Genomic DNA, 16,137 nt, shown 5'->3' on the forward strand with positions numbered 1-16,137 from the left:
CGCTGAGATTATTCACGATTTATACAGTGTGTATGTTTACTTCACGAGTGTGTCCAAAGTGTTGTTTCACTGAGCCTTAAGTTAACCGAAACCAGTTCTGCTCTCCTCCCACCATCCCCATCACCCACTGGGCCATGCTCCTCGGTTGGGGTTGTGAGATTAAGCTGCTATTTATGGGCTGCTTCTCCTCTGGGTGTAGGGTCTACATGGTCAGTGTTGTCTTTCTGGACCCCAGAGTCTAGTTTATTACCCAGGGAGATGTTCGCTGTTTATAGGACAGATGTGTCCCTCTGTGTCCAGGGACAGGCAGAGAGATAGTGAGACAGAGAAAGAGAGGAGAGAGAGAATGAAAGAAGAAAGGAAGGAAGGAAACAGAGGGGCGGTATCGTGAGAAGGAGCCAATCCAGAGATGTAATTGGTACCTTTCCTTTTTTAGAAAACATTTCATACTTGCCGAGGTCCAGCAAGTGAGTCAGGGCGCAGCATGCTATATAACCACAGGCAGACACTCTCGTGGTTTATCATACTTTCCCTTTGTAGTTTTCACTTTGAAGAGGCTTTGAGTTTCTTTGTTAAATATCTTAAAGCCATGATGTTAGCTACTGGTTATGCGCATGAAAAAGAGCTCTTGTAAAATAAAATGAATGGTTCTAATTAGTGAACATGATGTTTTTTCACAGTTGTTCTTCATCACACAGACTTAAAACACTCCAGATTAATGCTTAGCAGACATTAGAGGTGTGTGGTCTTGCACTTTGTTTTCCCCCCTTTTCATTCTCGCCCCTACATCTGTTTTCTTCCCCTATCTCTCGCCCTGTTTGGTTCAGGTGACAACTCAAAAAACATCTTCAAAGAGCTGGCAAAGGGTGAAGAAACGATGAGAGGGGAGAAGAGAGAGAAAAGAAGAAACGGAGCAAGAGATATGGTCGGCTGACTCCCACTGTGATAAACATCTTGGGCTAAACTGCAGGTGTGGAGTGAGAGGGACGGGGTGAAGAGACAAGACAGGTGGAGAAAAAAATCTTTCAAATTACAGAAAGCTTTTTGTATATTCAGCAGTTCTGCCTTCATTCACTGCCTCTAGAAAAACATTACTGTCACATAATCCATCACAAAGTGACACGAGAGCCTATACATAATTTTGCTCTGTCAATTTTAAATCTAAAAGTTTTCTGTCTAATCTCAAGCTTCTGCACCAAACTCCAAAAATGAGTCTCGTGTTTAAAGAGTGTTTAAAGAGTTTCTTTAAGTTACTGTTGTCAAATGAAAAAAATAAATTCCCGCTAAATCAGCATACGAGACGAGTCCTCGTCTTTTTAGCCGTCATTCAGGGGGGTCAGGAGGGTCAGGGGGGGTCAGGGGGTCTCCACCGTGTCGCTCGGTTTTCAGTAGCTTGCCAAAAAGTTCAAAAACTTCTAAGAATGAGAGCAGAGAGAAGTCCAGCCTGAAACCCACCTAAGCCCATATTCTCTCATTGTATGAACCAGACTAAGTTAATAACAAGAAGTTGGCTTTTTTAATTAAAGGTGTATGTTGTTTGAAAGGCATCTGTTCGGATGAGCGCAACACAGAATTATTTTAATGTATGTTAAATATATAAAAAAAAAGATTATTAGGATCCATAAAACAAAAAAAACTTGTGTTTATAAAAGCAAATTAGAAGCGTCTTCTTACTGGGTTTAGACGTGCCTCCCCCTCCAATTCAAAAATAATGAGCCTGTTTAGTCCATTAATGTCAAACAAACACAAACACACCAAACAAACTACTTCCACGAGGACAGGAAAAGCACAGGGTTTCCATGAAGCAGCAAAAGACACAACATGACGGCCCACCACACTTAAGTCCACGATCACTTTGCAAAGACTTCAATAGACGATGTTCAGGAGGAGTAAACGTTGCAGTGATATTTTTAGAAAATGTTTTCTGTTCAAATTGAATGAAAGCATTAAACCATTTTTGGGGGAAATCAGGGAGAGGGAGCCAAAGGATTTGAACCTGTGCTGCCCGCTTTAAGGAGTGTGGCCTCTGTGTTTAACCACTCGGTCACTGTCAGCCCGTCTGCAATTAAATGGAGATAAAAATGGGTAAATGAGAAGGACGTTTGTTGATGAGAAGGAAGTTTGTTGATGTGTCCGTGTGTGTGTGTGTATGAACACAGGTTCAGCACCTGCAGCAACAATGGCTTTGAGCAGCTGTGTGATTGTGAAGCCGAGCTGAGCAGCAGCAGGACACCACAGTGTGTTATTACTATCACAGTCAGCTCCCTCTGAGTCCACAGGAATTACTCCAGGACGCTTTACGGCTCCACTTTTAATGACCAGTTGTGGAAGAAGATCAGTGGACATACAGTATAATTGCAAATGTTATGGATGCTGTAATAAGACAGAACCCAAAATAGCATTTTTAGACCAGCGGCTGGGTGAACCGGCTTACATTTATCATGATCTGTTTCACTGTGACCTTTTAAAAATATGTCTGAGGCAGGATCACATGAAACACAGCTTTTTTTTTTTTATGCTGCTGATAAAAGACTCAGCACAGCACATGGATGCAATTACAGGGCCAATTATGTCAAAACTGAATGACTTATCCGCTCTGATGAATTGAAACAATTTTCTTGTTACTCATGCTGTCGTATATACTTGGCACGTGGATTGCGTTAGTTGTAAAAGAACACCTGCTTGACCTTGAAACGCTGCAGGCATTCGTCTTCACTTTTTTTTTTTTTTTTTTTTTCCTCTCAAGTACCCCTTGTTTTCCTCTTGGAAATGGATGGAGGATTTTCTGGGGTGTGCTGCAGGAGGTGTCAGCAGTTTCTTCCATTCCCATAAAAAGCCGGGGGGCTTGAGAGGAAGCAGCTGCTGAGAAATGAACGTTGGTTAGAAGGACAAACCTACTTGAGTTTGACTTCCCTCTGGGACAGTTTCATTAACACCGTGATAGATTTATGAGCCTCTTGACATTTACACACTCTGTTTGGTCATTACAGCGAAAGTAAAACAGGTGGAAGTGAATGCATTTTTATAAACAGGTTTTAATGATCTTGTCTCATCTGAAAATTAAAAAAAAAAAACACGTGTTTTGCTTGTTTGAGATTGGTAATGAATGTTTTTTCTATTATAAAAAACAACCTTTAACATTCCACCCTGCATGGCAAGATGAAACAGCACATATTGTGCGTTGGCATCATTAAAAAACCAAGACCTGGCAGCAGATCAGTCTGAATCATTTTGAGAAGTGAAACAATTATGTTGATCATGTTTCATTTGACTTTGTTTATGTGCCATCAGAGAGCTCTCTCTAAACAGGCTCAGTCTGTTTTGGCTCACGGGAGGAAAATTCCTGTGCTTTCCACTTCAACCCTATGGTAACATGACCAGCTTTTAAACAAGATAGCACAGATCGCCGTCCCCTCGTTAGCATCACAAGCATCCCCCATACCAATTTCTTGCACAAAGCTTATGTAAGGCGTTTGACGTTGATGTGCTTGAGCTGTGCCTGTGTGTCAGTGGGTTCAGTGTTTTCATGTGTATGTGTATAGTATGTGTGTTTAATTTTCCATGGAGTCACTGCCCTTAAGTCTGGGACTTACCAACGGGTCTGGACCTGCTCTTCTCACTTCCAATACAGCCTCATGAGCTGCCTGTAATCCCTTGAGTACTGAGGGAGAGGGGTGGGGCTGGTAGGGTGGGGGTGGACGAGGTGCTCAGATATAGATGAAAAAAGTTGGTATGGAGTGCATCGCAAACAGGTACAGTGCCCAAGAGCTCGCTTTTGAGTCTGGGAATTATAGCGTTTGCTTAGCCAGCGGTGAAGTCCAGCAGGGCTTGCTGCTCTTCTTCAGTCAGTCTGAAGTCATCCAGAGTAAACAGGAATCCACCGCCTGCCCAGAAATAGACCACACACACCTGGCATACGCCAAGCTTTTCCACTGGCAGTCAGTAGCTAGGTGCATAACCACCCTTGTTTTACCAACCTAGCATGATATGTGCAGTGCAAGCTGTGGGTAACATCAGCAGCAGAGTTCACGAGAAACTTTCAGGTAGATGAGTTGTCTTATATTGAAAAAGAGTTGGAGTGGATGCATGGCACATCAGCTATAAACTGAAGCCTTGAATCTACATCCACCTGCACTCAGTTTTAAGTTGTTCACAATTTCGTTCAGCTTGTTTTCTGCAAGGTATGTATACTAAAGCCGAGCCACCAAACATCCCCTGAGATTATTAAAGATGCTAGCATGTGTAACACATACACAAATGAACCCTTTTATTCAGTGTTCAATGTTAAACACAAGTGAACTTCTTGTTTAAATGGTGGTGCATTCATATCCAAAACACTCTAGGTGTGTTCCAGTTATTGCTCCTTGTGCAAAATGTTCTCTCCCCTTTGCTGTAATTAAAATTAACACACGCACACGTGCATGCACTGACAAGTGAAATACACACACATCCACCTACACAACACAGCTCTCTGACAAGTGGAAACATTTCGTGTGTTTTTTATATGGCGCTGAAAAATCTTCCACTCTGATGCGATAATTTAACATTAATGTTTATTTCTTTTTTTTTTTAATATATATTTACAAAGCAAATACAACAACACAACACAGGTAGGTAGGTGCCCCATTAAAATATGATAAACTGACAAAAATGAGCATGTTTGTGGTCCTTAAACAAATAACAGAAACTGAACTTATTTCTTGAGTTGTGCAAAAAGCAACACACTTCAGCTGAAAGTGAAAACTTGCCCTGGAATAAAAGGCAATAAAACGACCCTAATTTACTTTGGCAAACAGGAAAGAAATATGAAATGTGTGTATCGAGTCTGAATGGCTTCCCTTAAACTAACCACAACCACATCCCCTGACCCTCGGCACCTCGAGACAACAGGCAGGCTGTAAATTCTGAGCAGGAGAAAACATGGCGTCATCACTCTTACAAACACTGATATTACTCATGGCTTTGACGGCACAGGCAGTTTCATAAGGACAAGCATGCATTCAACTATGAATGCAAACAAAGTGACAAAAAAGCGTTGTATAAATCACGTGGTTTGAAAAGCAAACAAAGCAAGTCAAACTGATGGATGGTTTCCTTTGAAACGTCGCTCTCAGTCAGACGGAGTTCCCCCTGGGTTGGACTGTCCCTTCTGCGGTCGTCTGCACGCTGTCCTTAATGATGTTACTCTCTCCAAAAACACCTGTGGCATTATCTTCCAGGAAAACCCCAACAACCACTTTTAACAAAGCACCTTTAACTATGACCTCTTCAGGAAGATTATATGGCAAACAAAAATGCCTTCGACCTTCATCCTCTGTTGAAAAAAGAGTGTTTTTCCATCGAGGTCATTTTATTCCTCAAGTCCTTTGGCACTTCATCGTCAACATAATAAATCATTTTAATTATTTTCCACGTCAAACTGAGCCTTTTTTTTTAACCACTTCTTTACAGATCTGTCCCTCCACTAAATAAATTAATTCATTTAAAGACAGATATATTTACTACTGCATGGGAAAACTATGTACAAAATATGATCTACAATATCTATATAAAGAAGTTGATGTTCTGATGTGTGTTCATCATGTTTACGGCAGAGTTGCAAGAGGAAAGATGGGCCGCACAGATCCCGTTGACTTGTCCACATTACGCTCGTCCTCTTAATCTCTGCCACTTGCTCCCCTCTGTGGTCCCAAACACAACTTGTCCATGTCTGCGTATGCTTGAGGGGAGGCAGAATAATGCGCCTCGTATGTTTAGCTACACTTGCAGGACTTCACGATCATATTGGACAGCTGCTCCACCTGGAAGTGAAAACCAACAGTGACGGGGTGAGTCATCTCAAAGTGCTGCTTTCACATAAAACATTTCACCGAGGACTGAAGGTCGCTCGGCTGCGGTGTCGGTACCTTGTGTTGCCTGCCCACATAGTAGAGGATTGGCAGTGGCTCCAGAGCCTGGGGAACGCAGCAGGGCTGGGCAGAGGCTCCTGGGTTGTGATGTTTATACAACGCCAAAATCTGTAAACAATTGTTGGAGGGAAAACATGAAAACTCAGAACTTCATCTTGAACATGAGTCGAGTCAAAGCAATTCAAGAACCGTAGGGATAAACAAATTATGTTATCATACTGCTGTTGACAAAAATGAGTTCATAGCTGCTTCTTTAACAGTTTTTGTTTCGGTTTTTTTTCCCTAACGTTTTTTGTTGACTGCAGCATTTCTTAGTTAATTAACAAATGTTGCATAACCTTTGCCAGTTTTATTAACCACTGAACCGATGTAGTCACTTCTGGTTTGTGAGATTATTTGTCAAAGCACTTTGAATTGCCTCGTTGTTGAAATGTGCTGTATAAATAAACTCGGCTTGTTGTTCTTAAAAATGTAAAGTTCATCGTGTTAGCCAGCTAGCATTTGCTTCTTATCACTGAATGGGAAGTTCAGCTGAGGCTGGAGGCAATGTCGTCAGTATTGGTCTCCAACAACATGAGAAGAAGATTTACTTGAATGTGGTTTTACACTCTGTGAAATCATGCGACACACTCATAGGCTGATATATACAGTACACATGCACAAACCTCCACACTGGGAAATGAAATAGGCAATAAAAATATTAGACAATGAAACTAGTGGTGAATTCCTTTGATCGGTTAAATCATGAAATTACGTAACTTCTGTAAATTACTTTATATTAGGCCGAATCGTTGAACCTCTCCAGGTCATTCTGTGTCCAAACCCAACCAAACTGTTTTACAGTGAAGTATGTTTCATGGGTTTATCTGAAAAGTCTCCCGATGGGACTCTCAAACAATCAATATTATTTACAACAACATTTATTTTGGGGAGTCTTTGAAAATCACGATACTGTCAGGTAGAAGGTTAATACCGATGGCACAGTGTGGTGACGTGTGGCACCATACCTGAGAATATTTGTTTTCAGCGTTCCAGATGTAGGTGCAGGAGCCCATGCAGTAGTTAGCGTGATAGCCTGTTGGCTTGTGTATCCACTTCCAACCCAAATCTTTCCTGAAGTCGATGTACAAGCTCCTCACGCAGCATGTCTCTGTCTGGCTGCAGGAGAGAAAACATGCAATCAGCTTTCCAAGTAGAAGGAGACGTCTGAGAGGTTTTCAAATCAGCGCGTGTCAAAGCCACGTTGAACAGCGATGGGATCGTAATTGCTTACGCTGTACAGGTGTCCTTTGTGTCTGTGGAGCGTTTTTTTCTCGAGGTGGGATGGCTGCTTGTGTTTTGAGGGATGGACATGGTCAAGATGTAGGGCGGTTGCTGCGTCATCTTCTTCAACACTCCTTGGTCTCCCCTTTCGTTCAATGTCCCAGAAATTTCAAAATTGAAGCCAACGTCGTTGCTAGTCTGGCTGCATTCACAGAACACCCGAAGTTGAAACCCATGTTCGCTTTCTGGTAAAAAACAAAATATGATTTAGCATTTACTTAATGTGTCTAATATTTAATCACAGATGGAACAAAGGTCATCTTACCTGTTCCTTTAAGCCACTCCTGCAGGGTCTCTGTGACATCGAAGGACAGCCATTTGTCTCTAATCTGGTTTGTGACGAAGCGGGAAGCGAGATAGCGAGCCGAGGTCCCCAGACCTTTGTACAACTCCACTCTCTGTTCATCGGCTATATTTGTTTTCTTGATTAGCATCCTCAGCTCCGCCTTGGTCAGCAGGTGGTAATCCCCCACACTTTCCCGTATCTCAGAGATGTTGAAATACATGGGGATGTTTTTGGTTTGCTTGTCGATTTTTGTTCCATTTGTACCTGTGTGGTGAAAACAGGCAATTCAGGCAAGTATCAGTCTCAATAGATAAACAGATGTTTCAATAGATAAACAGATGTTTCAATAGATAAACAGATGTTGGGATGGCATGTCAAATAATCTGGTGCCTCAAACCAAATTCAACAAGACCAAGAAAGAATAGGCCCTTAATCAAAGCTTTTCACTCAATATTTAAACCAGTAAATGTTAAAAAGAAGCACATTACAGGTTTGTAATCAAGATCACATATTAATGAGGATGAGGTTCTGGTTTAAGTAATCCATTTTAGACTTTAGACTTTTTAGACTTTTTATTTTATTGTCCCCGAGGGGAAATTCTTTTTCACCAGTATACAGTTTTAAGGGCAGCGTGTTTGTTTGTGGACAAATGTTGGAGCTCTGGTGAATATGCTTTCATGGAGCTCTGTTGGGCTTTTTGTTGGCAGACCACGATCTTAGGTTATAAACCATATCACAGTGGTGTTGTGTTCAGAGATCAGAGATAACCATGAAGTCTTTGGTATCACATTGTGCGGAGCGTTATCTGTTGCCATGATTCGCCGCAAGATTAACATTTTGCACTAAAGGAAAATATTAGCAATCTGGACTTTCTCCAGACGTAAGAATTTTGCAGAGCGAAGTACAGATGGACACTTGGCCTAAATGTGGGATACTTACACCTCCACACGCCTCACGAGCAATTAGTAACACACATACAATGCAGACTATATGGCGTTATTTTAGTGCCAATAAGTTGCAAACAAGCAGAAGGCGATTTACAAATGCCCCAAGATCCACAAATGCAACATTTTTGTGGATCTTCTTACACCCATTTGTGGATCTTGGGGCATTTGTAAATCGCCTTCTGTTTTTTTGTGACTCATTATTGGCACTGAAACAACTCCATACTGTGTGTGAGGTTAGTGCCGAGGGCCCACAAACCGCACTTCCCATTACGCAGTAATGAAGGCTCATTCACAAGATGGGACACCAACATTACGCTGCTATGGATACAATAAGTAAGTACAGGGGCATAATGACGGTGAAAGTTGGTTACAGCGCTGTTGCGGAGCAGCAATCTGTAAAGGGCTTTATCATTTGTGTGCATTAGGTGTGTTATTGATCGTCTGATCTACACATTTAGACGACACGTCTGCGCTTTATTTCTATACCGCGTTGTTTATGCTTCATATCTGCCCAACGGCACGCTCCCCACCACCGACACTGATCATCCCACCACTGTGTCAGCTAAAGTTACTCTAAAGACCACTCGCTACACAACAAGACTTTTTGTTTTTGCCTCTCACATCTGTTTGCTTCTCGTCATTACGTTGTAGATGTGTTGAAAAAGAAGGAAGGAACAAGACATGGGGTCAAATGAGCAATTTAATGAAAAAAATACTGGAAGGAAAGTTGAGAAATCAGTTCTCGTTTGGATTTATTTCTTGCATCACACTGCACTCTGAATTCATTTTAAGTATTTTTTGTATCCGCACATTTGGTGCACACAACACATACTTTTATAATGTGATACTGATATATGTATGACATGCTTTATCAGTGATATACTTTAAAGATTTCTCATCAGCTTTTTACATTCAAAACACGTGATTAAATGGAACTGCAAAATAAGCAGAGTTGCTCAATAATCTAAACGACAGCCAAACGTCCATCTCGCCCAGCTGCTGTAAAAAATGACCACAAAGAGCATTTTGTTTTGTCCTTACAGTATCCCTGCCCATGTTTGTGTCTTTTCTCTCGGAGCCTGCCTATATCAGCGAGTGCGAACATTCGCATTGCAGAGCCTGATAGAAACCAGAGCCAAGCTACTGAAGGCTTAACACCATAAATCTAAAGGCGCTACATTTCAAAGGATTAAGTCGGACGAAGACGTGCAAAGATAAGAAGGGCTGAAATGTAGAATGAACACCATGAACACAAAGAGGGGGTGCAGAATGGGGTCTCTTCACTGGATAAACGCAATAAAAGAGGAAAAGTGAAGAATGCACTCATGAATAAAACTCACAGTTGTGAGGGATGTGAGCAGGGGGTGCAGAGAAATTGGAGATGTGTATGAATGGATCCTGGGTCTGGCCCAGGTCCAAACCTTCTACTCTGCCTCAGCCTGCCAAAGCCGGGATTCTCCGCTCTCAGGTCCAGGAATGAGTCTCTAACAGCAGCTAAAGCCCAGCCTCACATACTTGAGCTGCATAGCTGATCTAGGCTGTACCAGGATCCTCCATGTCCCTGCTGCTTGTGTATCACATACCAATATGACCATCTGTGTTGTTGCATAGGTAGTGTTTCACCCACTACAGTGAGGCCAAACTGAAACTGGAAAGAGCTGGTGTGGCGTGTAAAGGGGAAATGAGATGACATTTTACTGGCCCCACCCAAAGCAGAGTCAAATACTTGGTTGTAAATGCATGAATGGAAACACAGAGCATCACAACTAGTGTACAGTATGTCAAGTGAGGTGAACTGGCTAGCATGTACCGAGCAACGCCAAGCACGGAAAGTCTTCATCTCGAGCTAGCTTGAGTAATGTGAGATAAATGTGTTAAGGGTTAGTGAAGTGTTTTCAAAACAGGAAATCATGTCAGTTCCCCAAGAAGCAGCACTTAAATCACAGAGAAGCGTTCTCATTTCTTCTTTCAAGTGAGCACAGCTTGGATTGTTTCTGGGGGCATTTCTGCCGGTTTGATCAAATGACAACGCTTTAAGGGAACAAAGTTGAGCTCTCAATACTCAGTTGCGAAAAAAAGCCTCCCTCTTTCCTTTCAGGTAGGTGCAAAAGATTGCACCCCAGCTTGTGTACTGACATGGGTGTGGGGGGGGATTTGTGTGTTGAATCAGGTAAGCTGAGGCCAGCTGTTGTGACAGGTAGGGAGACAGCTCTGTAATTACCAGTGGGATGAACCAGATTCCAGCAACAGGCTAACTACCTGCCTCCTTCATATGCTCAGCTCCACCCTCCCACAGCCCTCTCCTTGATATCTCGTTTCTCCATCTCACCCTGACTGTCCGGCCCTTGTTACTATCCTACTTCACCTTCAGTAGCAGCTCTGAAAAGCTAATAAGTGCTCCAGAAAAGTGCACCTCATTTCAATCTTGAATGGCGCAAAGTGGCTCGCTTCCAGTGGAGGAAAGTATTTCCTCTGTAAACAAGCTAAATTACAGTTGGACCAAAACCATGTTAAATAAGAGGTGGATTTATGTGGATTTCAAGGACGGGATGTAACTGCTAACTGGCTGAAGGAATTTAGCCTAATTTACCACACAATTATCATGATGGAGCCAAAAACTATTAAAGTCGAAAAACGCTCTACTCACAAATATGCATCCCTGTAGGCTGTTGTCAGGAAGCGCGATTCAAACAGGAACACAAATTGAAGTGAAACAGGGGATTGTTAATGAATATTAAACTAAACGTTATTATCCAGTTGGATTATTTATTTAAGGGCAGTGTTTATCTGTGTCTTTAACTTTTACAGAAGCACATACTCTCCAGAAACCTAACATGTTTTCTCTGCCAAATGTACAAACATTCATTTCAAGGCCTATGTTGACAATGTCGATTAAGAGTGTGGAGGGTGAGTCTGTTTAGAGATCTGTGCTCAATATTAAGACTACGGATGGTTCTCTTCTCTGGCATTTAACAGAGGTAGGAAACACATGCTCCCCATGGGCACGGCTTGAACCGGACCTGAATCACTCAAGATCTCAGTGGCCATCAGCCTGCCTTCCTTCCTGCCAAGCTGCCCCGTCACAAACATGCTGCACGCACGCTGATAATAAGCTCAGGAAACCCAGTGAGGAGAGAAGCAAGAAGAGGAAAGGAGACAAAGGCAGAAGTAAGCCTACGCTTGGTCGAATGGAGGTGAAAATAAAAACTGAAACTCAGGTCAGAGAGAAAGAGATATGATGGAGAACAAGTGACAGGACACGCAAGGGAGAACCCAATGCTCAAGTTACAGGAAACCCCCAATCCCTGAGGGAGAGGGAGAGAGAGAGAGAGAGAGAGAGAGAGAGAGGGTGAAAGAGTGCATTTCATGTCTCCTCTCATCCCTTTTTTTTCTCCCTTCTGTTTCTTGGTTTTCATGTAAACAAAACAGAATCCTTGTCTTCATTTTGAAAGTTTCTTTGTTCGTTTTTTTTCCTTTTTTTTTGGTCTGCACACTCCAGCATGGTCCATCCACTCAAATGTTTCTTTTGAAGTGGTGGATAAATGATGTAAAGTGTGGATGCCTGCCTGTAAGGGTGAGGAGTATAGGCATGTAGAGAACAATGGAGCAACAATCCAAACTCCAAACAAAAAAAAAAAATCTGTTTATCATAACAGTTTGGGAGTCATTGCACAATAACAGCCAAAATCCATTTGGCTGAACAAACAGCATATGCAAGCTAGCCAAACAAACAGCGCTAATAAAGCAGTAAAAATGCCATGGATCCCACGAATGCAACACTGAGCATCAGGCCAGATGTAAAGCACGGCTCTGTTAACAAGTAACGCCTGTGATCTCTGAACTCCACAAGTTGCCCAGGGACGTTGGGCGGACATCAGAGGGGGTACACATGGTGGAGGAATTTATAGACGGAGAGATTGGAATTGACTCCAGCTATCAGGCCAATGCTTAATTGGGATGTAGCCTATGCTAAACTTTGGCTTACCAATATAATGATGATTTGAAGTATCTGCTTGAACAACAAAATAAGTTACAACTTGTAAAACCGATAAATATCTAAAAAGTAGAACTCTTTGAAATAGAAATAAATTAGTTGATCTCAGGATCTTAGCGTCTGTGCTAAGATCTGTGTGTGTGTGTGTGTGTGTGTGTGTGTGTGTGTGTGTCTGAAGTGCCTGTAACTGTGAGAGCATAAATCAGAACTAATTGACTTAGTTAATTGATTAGTGTCGCTGTAGTTAAACAATCAGCCGTTGCCTTGCTTTTTAACAGTGGGTGTCTATGTGTGAACAATACATAACTGACACTTTGTTGGGTAATCTGGTACTCACCTGTCATGTTGAACTTGTGCACCACCTTGGCGAAGTACTCCTCCTCCTCCTGTTCAGGGGAGATGACAGTCTGGACCTCAGTCTGCTGCTCCCTCAGGATCTCTTTGGTGCTGTTGTAGAGCGACATTAGGGTGTTGGGTATCTCCTCCTCGTCTCCAGCCTGATCCGACTCAGGCTCTTTCGGCAAACGCAGTTTGCTAAGAATCTGGCTCCGAATGGCCTCGATGCGCTTTTTCTTCACCATCTCCAGGTCCAGTGTCTTGCATGTAGACATACCACTTACATTGCCCACTGTGTACACCACCATCAGCATCAGGAGTGCCAGCTTCATGGTGCCAACCTGACTGTGTGAAGCTCTTTTACACTCTGGTTCTTAGCAAATCCTCCCTCACCTTTCTCTCGCTGCCTGCACTGGGTCGGGGATGCTGTGAATCACTCAGTGGAGAGGTGTTGGTGACGCAAGGTGTTTACACACAGCAGCACAATACGAGTAGTGTGGAGAGTCCTGACTGCTGGTGCCGCCGCTGTCGCTGCTGCTGCTGCTGTGAAAACCACCTAACACTTGTGTCCTCTTTGCAGTGAGGCAGGTGGAGAGAATCCCAGTAGGCAGACAGACGGAGTGATGAGCCAGCCTCTGACTCAACAACACAGGTAACACAATGACGTCTCAGAGGCTGAAGTGAGTCCAGAGTGGAGCTGTCAAACGCTAATAGAGGCCAGCTAAACATGCACACACACACACACACACACACACACACACAGCTCCCTCAGGAGACCTCAACAGCACCAGACACTCCGAATCAAACGAACAACCAGAACTGGTTCTGTGCCCACAGAGTAACCTGGGTTTGATATGGTTTCAAGCCTCCACCCACAATATTAAATCATATCCTGTCCTGCTTCTAGCATGTATATATTTCCCTCCACGTGTCAGCTGTATTGCTCACTAGGCAGTCTCTCTTTACTTGCCCCCCCCCCCTGAGAATAGCCGATCAAATGTGTGTAACACTTGGCTAAATGAAGAGCAGCGTTGGCAGAGTCGACTTGCTTAATATTTGATTCCAAGGCTTTCCAGCTGACTTCGCTTTCTGTCTGTCTTCACCAATGAGGTCTCCTCGCTAATCATCCAGGACTGTTTTGTACATGGATGTTATGTCAAATAGACCCCCCCTCCCCCTTTAATGTCTCTTAAGGAGGAGGAAATTGTGATGATAAGTCCTGAGTGCTAAGTGGAACAAAATGGGCTTCCTATTTCTCTGTTTTTGAAGTTTGATCAGATGACCTCCTGCTATCTGTGAAAGTAAAACCCTCAGGAGCTTTTAGTCGCCCAAGCTCTGATCAGAAGTATAATGTAGTCTTTAAACCTCGCCTATTTAACACCAGTGACAACTCTATGCAAGAGGTGATTGAGATGTACCACGACAGGAAAGCATCCGATTAACTTGTAGCGCTCTTCACTCTGACTACCTCTTTTTTTAGCAATAACAACATGTGATCTGTGTGCGCCTGCAGCTCTTTGAAAAATAGCTTTCAACACGTCAAGCTCATTTTTTTCTGAACCATCATCATCATCACCCTTAAACACATTAAAATGAAAGTGTATGCTCTCTTTGTGTATCAGCCCTGAGACAAAAAAAAAAAAAAACAGCTCAAGAGGGATGCTGTCAGAAGATAAAATCCCAGCTAAATTCACCTCATGTCAAACACTGTCCCCCTGGAACAAAAAGTTGGACACACCTTCTCTTTAAATGAGTGTAGCATCCAGACACATCAGCAGAAACAGCAGCAGCAGCAGGAGTAACAGTCCTTCGCTCACGCTGTGTCGTGAATCAGAATGAAGTCGAGTCTATGTCCTCTGTCTTCCCTCTATCCATCCATCCGTTTCACCTCGTTTTTGCCCTCAGAAGCCCCTTCCCAACTTCCTTCTGTTGTCTCTTCTGATACAACTCCCTCTTCGTACCTCTATTTAACTCGCCGTCTCCCTCCCTTTCAGCCCTGTACGCTCCTTCTCTCCTGGTGCTTGTCAGAGCTTGCTGGTGACAAAGTGATTTGTGAGAGCTCCGAGCTCAGCTAACTTTTCTCTTGCTCTCACTCGCTCTCTCTCTCTCTCTCTCTCCCCCTCTAACCCTTCTTTTTTTCTGGTTCCTGTTACTCGTCTAATAGAGCGAGTAGCTCTCCGCCCAGGAAATGAGGGTAACGGCCTCAGTGTAAAACATCTGCTGTTTAACAGAGCTCTGCTGCCTGCCCTCTGTCCACATCAGAAAGCCAGGAGCTAAACACGCTGAATAGCTGACTTTAGAGGCACCGTGCTTGCTCTCACACTCTCTGGCCCGGCTGACTCTGGGGGCTGTGATGACTGACATGTCAACAAGCTTTGCATGGCACCAGTGTCTCACTAAGCTGACAGCCACATTTACCTGGTGGCTGTGAAGGTGGAGACCAGCCAGGCAAAAGAACTGGGACACTCGCAGGTCTAAAAGTAGAACAGCGGCAGAGCCAACAACAAGGTTGGACTGTGGTGTGCACTGTCCCAGGTCTGGGTGCTTGTGTATTTTCAAAGGGAAGGCGAAACTTAAACAAACCCGTGACGGTTTTATGTGGTCTCTGTCAAAAAATGAATAAACAGGGAAGTCACCGTTGAAAATTGCAAAAGCAAAGTCTAGTTTTTAAGGTTTTTCCCAAATGTGTTTCCAATGAGAGTCTATTATATTTTTATTCAGCTCAGCAGAATGAGCTATTCATCAAACACTGGCAATAAATGACATATATCATGAGGAAATAAAGTCTAAAATCCCCTACAAAATGTACAGTATTATGAGGAAACAAAGATGTCTCAATTCGAGAGTTTACAGATCACTCTTCCCACGGTGCAACTTCACTATTTCTCTGATTACAGTTAGTGTTAAGAGGGTGAGATCAGAGATAGTGCGGCTTCAAATGTCAACAAACATTGTTGTAAGATGTCCTGTTGTGTTGGTCTGTTGCTTTGATGGGTGTGCACTGCCACCTAGTGGTCAAATATGAAACACAAACCAGTTTGGTTGCTTTGGCCTGAACCTTATAAATAAAGGTCTTTTTTCTTTCTTTACACTGATGTTCTCTCGACACACACAAGAAGGCTTACGCATTTACAAAGATGAATAGAGGAGCACAATCAAATATAACTGCCAACCTTTCTCTGTAAAATTAGATTAAATTAGATTAGATTCAACTTTATGGTCATTGTGCAAAGTACTACAAAACAACGAAATGTAGTTAATGTTCTTGCCAGAAGGGTAAAAGAGCACACTATAATTATCTGTGAAGCAAAAAAAAAAAAAAACTGCAGAAGACACACTGAT

General features: G+C 42.9%; 1 protein-coding gene across 1 annotated transcript; it reads right to left on the reverse strand.

Annotated features, from left to right (window-relative positions):
• Window positions 1–4,535: 4,535 nt before the first annotated feature.
• tgfb1a (transforming growth factor, beta 1a) lies at window positions 4,536–15,006 on the reverse strand. Its single transcript, XM_079354151.1, has 6 exons — window positions 12,797–15,006; window positions 7,498–7,782; window positions 7,183–7,417; window positions 6,917–7,067; window positions 5,907–6,017; window positions 4,536–5,801 (listed from the first exon to the last, which is right to left on the reverse strand). Exons 1-6 carry the CDS (start codon window positions 13,125–13,127, stop codon window positions 5,754–5,756), a joined length of 1,161 nt encoding a protein of 386 aa, XP_079210277.1. The 5' UTR covers window positions 13,128–15,006; the 3' UTR covers window positions 4,536–5,753.
• Window positions 15,007–16,137: the final 1,131 nt, after the last annotated feature.

The sequence above is a fragment of the Symphodus melops genome, assembly GCF_947650265.1.
Source record: "Symphodus melops genome assembly, chromosome: 10".
In the NCBI taxonomy this organism is placed as follows: Eukaryota; Metazoa; Chordata; class Actinopteri; order Labriformes; family Labridae; genus Symphodus; species Symphodus melops.

Coding starts and splice junctions, on each gene's coding strand:
- tgfb1a (XM_079354151.1), bottom strand. CDS start 13,127: ATGAAGCTGGCACTCCTGATGCTGATGGTGGTGTACACAGTGGGCAAT. Junction 7,783..12,796: donor GCACAAGTTCAACATGACAG/GTGAGTACCAGA, acceptor TTCACCACACAG/GTACAAATGGAACAAAAATC. Junction 7,418..7,497: donor GGAGTGGCTTAAAGGAACAG/GTAAGATGACCT, acceptor GTTTTTTACCAG/AAAGCGAACATGGGTTTCAA.